Genomic DNA, 12,360 nt, shown 5'->3' with positions numbered 1-12,360 from the left:
CCAGACCTCCCGATGGCCTTCGTCACCGCCGCTCAGGCTTTACAGACACCGAGGAAAAAGGCGGACAGAACTCCGAAGGCTACAGAATTGGAAAACGTGCTGTTGTGGAATGATACTGTTTCCCAAAAGCTTTTGTCAATACCCCCGGAGACAGATGTTTCAAAATATCAGGTTTTTCCCTTTGAAACGTCAGTACGATAGAGAACACGTCAATGACACAGCCGGGTGGCCACCTCATCCCCGTCTCCGTGAGACTGTCCTACCTGCAGCACTGAAAGTCCCTCCATGTTAAAGAAATTCCTCAGTCCTGGGCAAACCCGGATGCTGGTCAACCTAGAGCAGTGGTTCTCAATGGGGCAGAGGCCGAGTTCTGCCGCCCCCTTCCCCCAGGAGAGGACATGGGGCCAACCAAGTCTGGAAATACTTTTGTTTGTCACACTATGAGGTCGTGGAAGGGGGGCAGGGACACTGCTGGCATCCATCGGGTAGAGGCTGTTCAAGATCCTACAATGCTCAGGAAAGCCCCCCGCAGCAAAGAATTATCTGGTTCCAAATACTAACAGTGCCAAGATTGGGAAACCCGGCCCTGGACGTAAGTGGATATAGTCACGGCAACCTCCTTACGTGTCCCGTAGGCCTCCCTCAATTACAACCGGTAAGGAGGCCCCATCAGGCAGAATCTGAACTGGTCTCAGGTTAAGAGTGTTTATGGACTCCCTAAAGAGCGTCCAGAACGGAAACCTAAACCGTCCCTCCATTAGAAGCTTCTGGCACTTTACTATCCAGATTATCGCCAGATTCGCCCTGATATCTAATCTCTCGCCGCAATTTATGCTCATTTGGGAATATTTTTTGGCCCTGGGAAGTACTGAACATCATTAGGCCAAATGTGGTCTAAATGGAGTCTAATTTCATTTTCTCAACAGGGATCAGAATTATGATGGTCTCCACGAGCATCTTGATCTTAGCTGTTCTATCTGCCAACTCATGCAGGATATGCAGCACTATAATCAATTATCTTTTGGACTTAAAACATTCCCAGCAGAAAGACAGCCCCTCCGAGCCCCCGTCACTCGGGCTTTTCTCCTCCGCGGGGTCCCTGAAAGCTGCCGCCGTCTGTGCTGTGATTTTGCTCAAATACCGTCAGTCCACTTAACGTGACTTTTAAAAAAGGACTAAGCTACCTCTTAGTAGACCTCATTTTCCACGGGTCCATGGGGGATATTCTGACCTTTGGTTTCACACCTGGCATTTGACGATTATTTGGTAATAATCAATTGTATCTACCCAGTGACCTGTGAGGTTTTTACTTTTCTTCTCTAGTGGCTGCGATTTATTTGCTTACTATTCTTAATGGCTTTTCTGGCTGCTCTTCTAGTTCAACTCTTTTTTTTTTTTAAATATATTATTTATTTATTTGACAGAGAGATCACAAGTAGGCAGAGAGGCAGGCAGAGAGAGAGGGGGAAGCAGGCTCCCTGCTGAGCAGAGAGCCCAATGTGGGGCTCGATCCCAGGACCCTGAGATCATGACCTGAGCTGAAGGCAGAGGCTTAACTCACTAAGCCACCCAGGCGCCCCTCTAGTTCAACTCTTGATGTCATTCCTTACATGGCAGAATTTCCAGACTAGAGGCATCACCTGTGAGAAGCAGGACCCCTGGGTCTTCGCCCGCGGGGAGTTCCTTGAACTTGGACCCCACCCTACTCCCTCTACTTAGAAGAGTGGTCTGCGTTTGGCTTCCGGGAAAAGAGGGCCTCCTCCAGGCCGGTTCTTGGAAGGCTCTGCTTGGACAGCATGATGGTAACACAGCTCACATGCTGGGAAGCACCCAGGGAGGGGGCAGGCCACATGTGTCAACAGTGTTGGTCAGGAGTAAGGCGGGACCAAGGTGGCACGTGCCTGACTGGATGCTCTGGGCTCTGTAAGATCCAGCCAAGAGGTGTACATTCTGTTCCTGGGAGTTCCCATGGGAGAAGGTGAATGAGGGAGCAGAAAGGAGGGATCCTGGCAGCAGGAGAACATCTGGCATGTTCTTAAGGATTGAGACGGGAACAGAACAGAATAGCACAGATTGAAAGGTACGCTGGGAAAAAGTCCCTTACGTGCTCTACTCCTCCAATACATAAAATACTGTAAATTAATCCATTTCATGTATTTAATATTATATTCAAAATTTACATATTAAATACATATTTACATGGAATATGTAAGACTAAATATTCCTTTTTTTTTTTTTTTTTAAAGAGAGAAAGAGCACACATGAGGGGGGACAGGGGAGAAAGGGAGGGAGGGGTAGAGGAAAAAGGGAGAAAGAGGATCCTAAGGAGGCCGCAAACTCCCCGCCCAGCAAGAAGCCAGACACGGGACTCGATCTCACAACCCTGAGATCATGACCTGAGTGGAAATCAAGAGTTGGACACTTAACCGGCTGAGCCACCCAGGTGCCCCTGGAAGACTAGATATTCTAACCTATTTGATATTCGTATACATTACGAATTGTGCACGGTCCCTCCCCACTAGAAGGTAAGCTCCCCCAGGACGGGGATCTCTGTCCTGCTCACTGCTGCATGCCCGGCACCTACAACGGTGCCTGGCGCACAGCAGGAAACAATTGGTATTTCCCGAACGAACAACAGCCGGCTCTGGATATTCAGTAATGACTGTGAGATCCTTTCAAAAGACCCAGGGAATAAGCTCTCGAGGTCAGAATCTTTGACAATTTCTCTGCGACCTGTGGCCTGGGCAGTGGGCTCTCCTGATGCCACACAAGCTCTGGGCACTGAGCTCTTTACTCTGGGCAAGATCTGAGATTAACTTGTTTGGCAGATCTGGGAGAAGAGAAAGAGGAAACATGACAGAAGGACCCAAACTCAGGCACAGAGCTGGACTGATGAGCTGGGAGGTAGAGCAAACAGCCGGTGGCCTGGCTTGTCCAGCCAAACCTCATTTGGAGCTTAGGGAACCTGGATCCCCTCCTGCCCAGGGACCCAAAGGCCAGGAGAGGTGGTCTTGGAAGGCAGGAACCACGTAACAGGAGAAATGTTGTTTTTTTTTTTTTTTTTTTTTTTTTCCTCACGGAAATCGATTCCAGTATTAGGCGGAATCACCGTTAGAAGTTGGCAACCCTCCCTGAGTGGCAGCTGCCAGCAGAGCCTAATTAATCCAGCAGCCGTGGTGGGGAAGAACATGACACTTCATGACTGAAAAACAAGCCTAAAAATAGGCTCCATCTTTTCTCCAATGCCCCTCCACCCTCACCCCTGCTTCCCTCCCCCTTCACGGGCTTCCTGGGAAGGCATCGGGAGAGATGCTGAGGATGAAGAGAAAACGCCAGGGGACAGAAGAACCCCATCCTCCCGCGATTCTGGGCAACGGGTTTTATTGAGAATCGCTATCTCAGAGATGGATGGGTACCTTGCCTCCTTTCCCCGGATGCCAGTTGGAACTGGGATTTTTGAAGACAAGCCAAGAAATACCAGTTATTTGGTTAACTGAGCTAGATCGAGGGCCCAAGGACAACGACCAAATGCACGAACGTCTTAGAACTGATGGGACGTTCCAAGCGTATCAGGTAGCCGCCAAGATGTCCTGCTCACCCAGCAGCATCTCAGATGCCGAAGGGAGGCCCCGAGCACGGAGCATCCCCACGGTCCCTGGGACGTGAGGGGCAGGCAACAAAAGGATGAGTGGTGTTTTAGAAAGGCATGATGCCCACTTCAAAAATGGGCAAATATCCCAGTAGACATGTCTCCAAAGAAGACACAGGAACGGCCAACGCGCACAAGAGTGCTCCACGCTCATTAGTCAAGAGGGAAATGCCAACCGAAAACAAGATGCCACTTCACACCCACAAGGATGTCAAGAATCAAAAAGACAGACAATAGCAAGGGTCAGGGAGCATGTGGAGAGACTGGAATCTTCACACACTGCTGGATGGAACGCAAAATGCAGCCGCTTTGGAAAACAGTCTGGAAGTCCCTCTCCCCGCTCATGGGAAGCCAGAGCCTGGACCGGAGCATCAGTGGAATGCTTTATGGTTGGGATTTTAGAATAAGTGGTAGAAAGTAAAAAAGGGACAATCTGGACCGATCCACGGCAGTTGTGGTGACGGTGGAGGGATGAAGCGGTCTGTTTGCTGCCCTTGGACCATCGGAGCTGCCCTGATGGCTGCCCCTTCTCCAGCCTGCACATAATTCTGTGGGCCACTCACACCCTCCCAAGAAATGTCCTTTCTGCTCAAGTCAGACTCAGAGAGAAGGTTCTGCCTACACAGGCTTTGAGTAACTCCAATCTCTAACAGATGCTTTGGGTAGTAGAGTGATAAACCAATCTCTAAATGTGATTTGGCTTCCCAAATAGATTGATGTGAGGAAGAAATTCCGCTCACTTTTTGCCAGCTCATGAATTCAGGTTCACAGGACAATGATATTTCTTGGTGTAAATTAGTACATGGGCACTAGGAGATCTTAGCTAATGACAGTTCAACTCTCAGAACCTACCTCCCGGTGGCCAGTAAAGAGGTGGACAAGATGTCACGCACAGGGGCAGAAGGATTCCCTGGAGCTGAAGACATTTGAGAATCAACAGTTGCAGGAAGATGATTTTACTGAACTCCGCTTATCTGCATAAAAGCAGAGCTTCCTGAAAGAATTCAACTGTCATAAATGCCCTCCCCAGGAGTTTCAAAACCAAAGAAGACTGACTCCTCTCACTGGAGATGAGAAGGAAGCACCAAGAAATTGCCTAAACAGACACTGTCACAAAACTGTCTCCTCTCCATGCACCTAAAGCTCTTGTTTATTTTTCATAAAAGCCATTTGTTTTTCCAGAAGTGCCTTTTCTCCCCCGTCCCTATTAGAATGGTATATAAGCCCTAAATTCTATTTGCCTATTTGAGTCTCATATTTCTGGGTGCTCCCATGTACATCGATGAATCAAACTTGGTCTTTTCTCCCGTTCATCTGTCGGCTTCAGTTTAATTTGCAGGCCCCACTGACAGAACATAAGTGGGCTGAGGGAAGGCTTTTCTTCCCTGGCACCACACATGAGATGGACAGATGGATTCACAAATGCTAGAACCAGTCATCCCGGACCCTACTCTGATCAGAAGACAAGGACCATGTCTTATTTATTAAGGGAGTCTCCCTAATACCAGAATAATTTGTTATACACCGTAAGGTTCAATAAATACCCATTTCATGCATTTCAATTACGAAGCAGCCTTGCCAACACGGGAGTCCCAAGCCCTGTGCATGCAGGACATGATTGATGCAAAGTGGCTCCAGTTTATGAGTTATCAAAGGAATGGATTTGGTTTTCTTTTATGATTATGGAAATCTGCCTTATTATTTTATAGTATGTCACATAAACATTTTTTTTCCTTTTCTTGTACGAAGCCATAATCTCCCTGGTTCTAAGATATGTGCCATACTCTTCCAAATATTCCAAGAGCCTTTTAAATTATAAAATGATGGTTCAGACTTGTGCAAAGGGAACAGAAGGTACTTTTCTCCTGGGCCTCATTGGGCATTCATTTCTGTATGCTGGAGGTAAGTCATGATAATGTCCTCAACTTCCTTTGAGCATAGACAATTAGGGTTGAAAAGGAACTGAAAGGATGCCCAGTTTAACCACCTATTTGCTGTTTGGATCTGCTTAAGGACAGACGGTAAGTGGGTGCCTCCACTCATGTCACTGACTGTAAGGCACCCCAGTGTGTTCGCACATGGCTCACATACATTTCTTCCTTCAGCTGAGCCTAGCTCTTTCTCCCGGCATTCTCACCCCTGGGTCTTGGTCCAAATGTTCCTTTTGGGGTCTCAGAATATGCAGATCTAATTCTTTTCCCACTTGCCCACACCATTACACGCCCTGGGTCCAGCTTTCCTAGGTTAAATGTCTTTGGTTTCTTCAGTCATTCTTCATATCACTTGGTGGCTTTCAAATCTTAAAATTGTATTAACAATTTTGGAGGGGTGCCTGGGTGGCTCAGCTGTTAAGCGTCCGCCTTCGGCTCAGGTCATGATCCCAGGGTCCTGGGATCGAGCCCTGAATCAGGCTCCCTGCTCTGCGGGGAGCATGCTTCTCCCTCTCCCACTCCCCCTGCTTATGTTCCCTCTCTTGCTGTTTCTCTCTGTCAAATAAATAAGTAAAGTTAAATTAAAAAAAAATTTTGGAAAAATTGAGTAAGTAGAAGGGACTTGCCCTTCCAGATTATCAAGGCTTTTTATAAAGCTATAATAATTGGGAATTTTAGGATTATATCCTCAAATTCTGTCTTTTTAAATTTTTTGTTCTTATTTTTTTCTTTTAAGATTTTATTTATTTATTTGACAGAGAGATCACAAGTAGGCGAGAGGCAGGCGGGTGCGGGGGGGCAGGAAGCAGGCTCCCTGTCGGGCACAGAGCCCGATGTGGGACTCGATCCCAGGACCCTGAGATCATGACCTAAGCTGAAGGCAGAGGCTTAAACTCACTGAGCCACCCAAGCGCCCTTTTATTTTGTTTTTAAAAGAGAGAGCGCATGAACACATGTACAGGTGAATTATTGTCCATTATTTAAATTCTACAAATAGGGGCACCTGGGTGGCTCAGTTAGTTAAGCATCTACCTTCAGCTCAAATCATGATCTCAGGGTCCCAGGATGGAGCCCCGTGCCTGGCTTCTTGCTCAGCAGAGAGCCTGCTTCTCCCTCTGGCCCTCCCCCAGCTTGTGCTCTTTCACTCTCTCTCTCTCAAATAAATAAAATCTTTAAATAAACAAATTAACAAAATTCTACGAATATACCCCCACTTACCCATTATTAGTATTTTTAAAACATCCTATGCTCATTCATAGTTGCCCATATGTTTGTCAGTTTTTAAAAAAAGATTTTATTTATTTATTTGAGAAAGAAAGAGAGCAGGAGCGGAGGGGAGGGTTGGGGCAGCGGGAGAGGGAGAAGCAGGCTCCCCGCGGACAAGGCTGTATGTATCCCAACCAAGATCAAGATGCTTAAAGTACAGAGCCACCCACATGCCCCTCCCACTTCCTTGTTTTTCATTACCTCTTGTGCCTTCCCTCCTTCTTGGGTTCAGTTTCCCTTTACTTCAAGTACAACCTTTAGGAGTTCTGTCAACACCTGCCTCTGAGTGGTATCCTCTCTCGGTACTCCATTGTCAAGAAAGATTTTGGTGCACGCTTCTCAGCTCCCCGCGCCCCACTTTCATAGGGGCCCAAAGCCACACTTCCTGTCCCTCTGAGGCCATGACATCCCCCTACATGTCAGCTCTGACATATCCCAGCTTCCTGAGCCTGAGCTCATCTGCTTTCCATTCTGGTTTGTGTTTCCTCTTTACTTCTCGTACCTAAGGATTTCCCTTTCTTTGTTTGGAGCTCAACTTTATATTGTTATATTTCATCCTGTGTTTGTCATAGGAGGTGGGGGGGGAGAGTCCACATTAATCTTTTTAGTTTCTATTACTGGAAGTCCAGATATTCTATTTATAACAAATTTCCCTCTTACCAATGTTTATTATTCTCCTTTAAAATAAACATCATATATTTTGGTAGAGAAAACAGACATGACAGAGACAGCTGGACACTTCTTGCTCTGTTTCAGGATAAAAATAAAAGATACAAAATTTTCTAAAAAAAAATTTTTTTTTTTTAATCTGGTACATACGGAACATTCCCTCAGCAACAATTTGGGAAAAGGCAATCATCCGCCAAAAAAATGGAATTTCCCGTAGGTCTCTATTTTCTCACATCACCCTCACTCCTGTTTGCTCTACGGAGGTGATTCCGGCTCAGTATTTGATTTTCACCCTCCACACTAAGGATGCCAAAGCAGCATCTTGAGAAACGGGTCTCTCTGCAAGGAAGTCATCCTCAGGCCAGTCCCAGGGCTCAGCTACTCTTGCAAATCAGCAGCTGGCTGGAGGCTGAACTGGTTCCAAATCCTGGGAATTCACAGCTCCTAATAGATGAACAAGATCAATCTCATTTGCATTTCATGGTGACTCAGGAATTCCCTGATATTGCATCCCTGGGTAGATTAAAACAAGTCGGTTTAATTAGCCCAAGGCCTTCACTGTCAGGGTATCTGCCTGAGAGATTTCCATACACCCAGTGACAAGACCCAAATGCTCCCATCAAGAAGGAATAGTCCAGGGGCGCCTGGGTGGCTCAGTGGGTTGAGCCTCTGCCTTCGGCTCAGGTCATGATCTCAGGGTCCTGGGATCGAGCCCCGCATTGGGCTCTCTGCTCAGCAGGGAGCCTGCTTCCCCTCCCCCCCTCTCTCTGTGTGCTGCTCTGCCTACTTGTGATCGCTCTCTCTCTCTCTCTCCGTGTGTCAAATAAAAAAAATAAATAAAATCTTTAAAAAAAAAAAAAAAAAAGAAGAAGAAGAAGAAGGAATAGGGGAATAGTTCAGTTCAGCCTGCTGGCTGGTGAAGGCCGTGTGTGCCCGGCAGAATCCCAGTACAGCTCCTCTCAGAAATGTCTCATGGTAGAGGCACAGAGAATGGATAAACAGCTACGAGTATCAGTGAGTAAACGGACGCACTGCCCAGTTATCATGTTGGAAATGTGTTCTAAAAAGATCACGTATGGGCCAAGAGGAGAAGCCATAGGTGAGGGTAAAGAGTATGCACAGAGATGACGGCAGAGATGGAACCAGTCACACACTAGCTCACTGGGGCAGACAGTTAATTTCAATAAAATGTATTTCATATGACTATACAAATGTCCTGATCTAGGAGAGAGGAACTGAAAAAAGATGGGCTGGAAGAGGGTAGAGGGTGGGGAGAAGATCAGACAAGCTCCAGTAACCAACTCTGCCACTAATGATAAGAAAACGGCAAGAGAGTAAAGGATATACTTTGCAAAGCCCATGGCAGTCCTGACGAGTGCTGGGTTTATGTCCCTTGGTTCCTTACCCTTCCAAAGGAGCAATGACAACCTCTACCTTGGGAAGGCTGGGTCCCCTTGAGCACTGCGTATCACTTTGGTCACGGGTGGCCCCGCATTGTGTCGGTTCCCATTGTGAACACCTGAGTAAGCGTACGGCGGTCAGTGGAACGGCTACTAAGTTAAGACCCCGATGGCACACCGCCATCGTTGTCGCTCTTCTACAACAAACAGGCGAAGCCATCCCTTTCCCACTGTGAGCACTGAACCAGAGGGAGAAGATAAAGAGTTGTATTCCTTAAGACCAGATTTCATCTTCACATGTCATCCAAGGGGCAGGAAAGGTAAGAGGAAAGGTCCGCCTACTGCAAACGCAATTGAAGACGCTATTGCAGAAGGCGGGAGTTCTGGTTTTAGAAGCAGCTAGATGGGTGGATGGAGAGAGGCAGCTGTACTGACTTCCAAGTCACCTTTTTATCCCAGACACGGCCTCCACCACAGCCAAAGGGGTGGGCCAGAAGGCTCCAGTGAGGTCGGACAGCCCAAAGGCGGATGGCCAGCTGCCACGACTCACCTGTTGAGATACACCCGCTTCTCGGTGAACTGCCCGTTGCCATGGTGAGGATCCTCAAAGGGTTCATTCTGGACGACCTCCACCCCTTCTCCGCGGTCGCTCTGTTCATGGCTGTGCTTGCTGATCATGTACAGCTGTCCGATTTTGTACTACAAAACACACAGTGACAGAGAGGTCAGTCAGCCCACAGCCTGCCTTCGGAAACACCACCCCCCCGACAGTTGGCACTTTCCGCCAGAGAAAGAAGGCAGACACATGGGCCTCGTGTTATTTTTCCTCCGGAGCGAGGAGGAGAATCAGTTGTGAGTCGAGTGGAGATACGGCGTGTTCCCGTGAACAGTTTCCACCTCCTGGGTGATGCCTGCTGGGGTGGCTGGCAGCCCCCCAACCCATGGGCAGCAGCAGGAAGAACACAACCCTGGAGCCCCCCATTCCACTCTGGCCCTACGGGGTTAAATGGTGCAAACATCCTATTTTGTGTGGCAACAAACAGGCCAGGATATGTTATTTCTACCCCTTTTCTGTCTCATTAACTACATGGGTGGGCACATGGAGACTAGAAGTCACCTAACTCTTCTGGCACCCCTCTCCGACTCTGTAAGTGTCCTCAAGTTCTCTGTCCCCTAGAACAGCTGTTTTCAAGGGTGGCTGGATGTGAGAATCACCTGGAAGCTTTAACAGACTCCAGCTGGCCAGGGCCCACCATGAATGGAACCTGTATTCACAGACTGATCCGCAATGATGGAAGTCTAAGGCATCTTTAACTCCTTTCTGTCCAATTCCACCCACAGTGTAGAGCCTTCCAGCTCGAGGTCCCAGAAGCCACATGTACTTACAGGAAAATGGTAACAGGGAGCAACAGAGACTGTGAACATTCTCTGTCTTGTCTGCGTTTTTGAGCTGTTCTACTCTCCCTCCTGCCTCTCTGAAAACCCCAGGGCCCACTGGCGTGCCATGCCTTCCCCCAGTGAACTCTCAAGGCGGCAAAACTAATTGGTTGGAGAAAAGAGAGAGGCAGAGAGAGAGGAAGGAGGGAGTAAAATGACTTTTGCAAGAGGGATGTCTGCTCAGAGTCAGGAGGCACGACGATGCCCCCCAGCTGTGGTCCTTCCCGCAGGTTCGGTGTGAAGGAACACGCACACACTGCATCACGTCGTCAAGGCCTCTGGGAAGGGGATAAGGGGCCTGAATCTGCAACAAAATAATGGTGGGCTGTTCTGGATTGTTGCCCAGAGAGCCCAGGCCAGCTGGGATGTAGGTCTCCTGTCTGTGCATCAGAAACAGAAATCGATTTTATGTTATTTTATTTTTGAGAGAGAGAAAGAAGGTGAGAAAGAGATTTTAAGGTAAGGGGGTAGTGAAATGGACAAATCGACAGCACAGAGTGCCCTAAGACTGAGAGGACACATACCTCCAAAGGGCCCTGTTTCATTGGGAGGCGGGTGCAAGGAGGGGACTGTAAAGAAAATCTGAGGGCCTCCGGTCTGAGGGCAGCCCTAGGGCCCAGGCCCAGTAACCATGACATAATCAACATAACCAAGAGCAACAGGCTGGGTCTTCTCCCCGGGCAGTGCTGCCTGTCCCACACCCGTTCCCAGAATGATCTGCACTTTAAAATGCTTCTAACGTGAGTGTGTACGTGCGTGCACATGTGTGTACTTGCTGCACACACTCTGGGGAAGAGGGAGTGCTGAGGATAAGAGCAAGAAAGGGAGAGAAATCAAAGATAAAAATCTGTCTGTGAATTTATTTTCAATCAGAAGCTTGACCTGCTTCCCCTTGAGTAAGTCTGGCTCCTACTTCTGCCTATAAAGACTAACTAGGACTCCTTTCAGGAAGAAAGACGGCAGGCCACGTGGGTGGCTCGGTCGGTTAAGTAACTGACTCTTGGTTTTGGCTCAGGTGATGATCCCGGGGTCCTGAAATCGAGCCCCACGTTGCGATCTGCACCAAGCATGGAGCCTGCTTGAGATTCTCCCTCGCCCTCTGCCCCTCCCTAACTCACACTCTCTCTCAAATATAGTAATAATAATAATAAAGAAGGAAGACAGTAAGAAAAATTTACAGATTGGGGATTCTTGAGATACACCTGTGACGTCACACTCCCCCTTACAAAGACGGGCACACGAGCCTCACACAGGAAGGGTGCCCCGGCTGCCCAGGGGCTGGCGACCACACTGACAGCTGCTTTGTACTTGGTGTTCAAAAAACAAGGGTTTGCCTACCATGGAATGTTATTTAGCCATCAAAAGGAATGAACTACCCATACTGATACAGTTTAATGGGTATAATGGCTTGAACTCTGTTTCCCCAAAATCCTATGTCGAAGTCCCAGTACCTCAAAGGGTGACCCTGTTTGGAGACGGAGTCTTTACAAAGGTCATCAAGTTAAAATGAAGTCATTAGGGAGGGCACTAATCAACAGGACTAGTGTCCTTTTTTTTTTTTTTTTTAAGATTTTACTTATTTATTCGACAAACAGAGATCACAAGTAGGCAGAGAGGCAGGGCAGGGGGGGCGGGAAGCAGGCTCCCTGCTGAGCAGAGAGCCCGATGTGGGTCTCGATCCCAGGACCCTGAGATCAGGACCTGAGCTGAAGGCAGAGGCTAAACCCACTGAGCCACCCAGGTGTCCCAGGACTGGTGTCCTTACCCATAGGGCAAGTTGGACAAAGAGACAGAGGGAAGGAAGACAGCACGATGTGACGCAGGAAGAAGACATCATCTCTAAGCCAAGAACTGATGGACTAGCTCCGTCCCTTATGGCCTTCAGAAGGAACCAACCCTGCCTTCCGGCATCCTGATCCTGGCCTTCCAGCATCCACAACCATGAAGCTATCAAATTCGGGTGGTTCAATCACTCAGCCTGTGGTGTGCTGTTATGGTGGTCTTATTG

At 48.1% G+C, this 12,360-nt stretch overlaps 1 protein-coding gene across 1 annotated transcript in view; it reads right to left on the bottom strand.

Moving 5' to 3' along the window:
• The window catches only part of LOC111158102 (phosphatidylinositol transfer protein, cytoplasmic 1), a 250,653-nt gene that overhangs the window by 112,579 nt on the left and 125,714 nt on the right, over positions 1-12,360 (bottom strand). The window contains exon 2 of the mRNA XM_022519945.1: positions 9,466-9,614. Within this exon, the coding sequence (XP_022375653.1) occupies positions 9,466-9,614 (149 nt within the window). The remainder of the gene's footprint in view (positions 1-9,465; positions 9,615-12,360) is intronic.

This window comes from Enhydra lutris, unplaced genomic scaffold, assembly GCF_002288905.1.
Source record: "Enhydra lutris kenyoni isolate GAN:26980312 unplaced genomic scaffold, ASM228890v2 scaffoldscaffold57, whole genome shotgun sequence".
NCBI classification, from domain to species: domain Eukaryota; kingdom Metazoa; phylum Chordata; class Mammalia; order Carnivora; family Mustelidae; genus Enhydra; species Enhydra lutris.
Note: the sequence above shows the minus strand (reverse complement) of the source record. Positions and strands in the feature narration are given on the sequence as shown.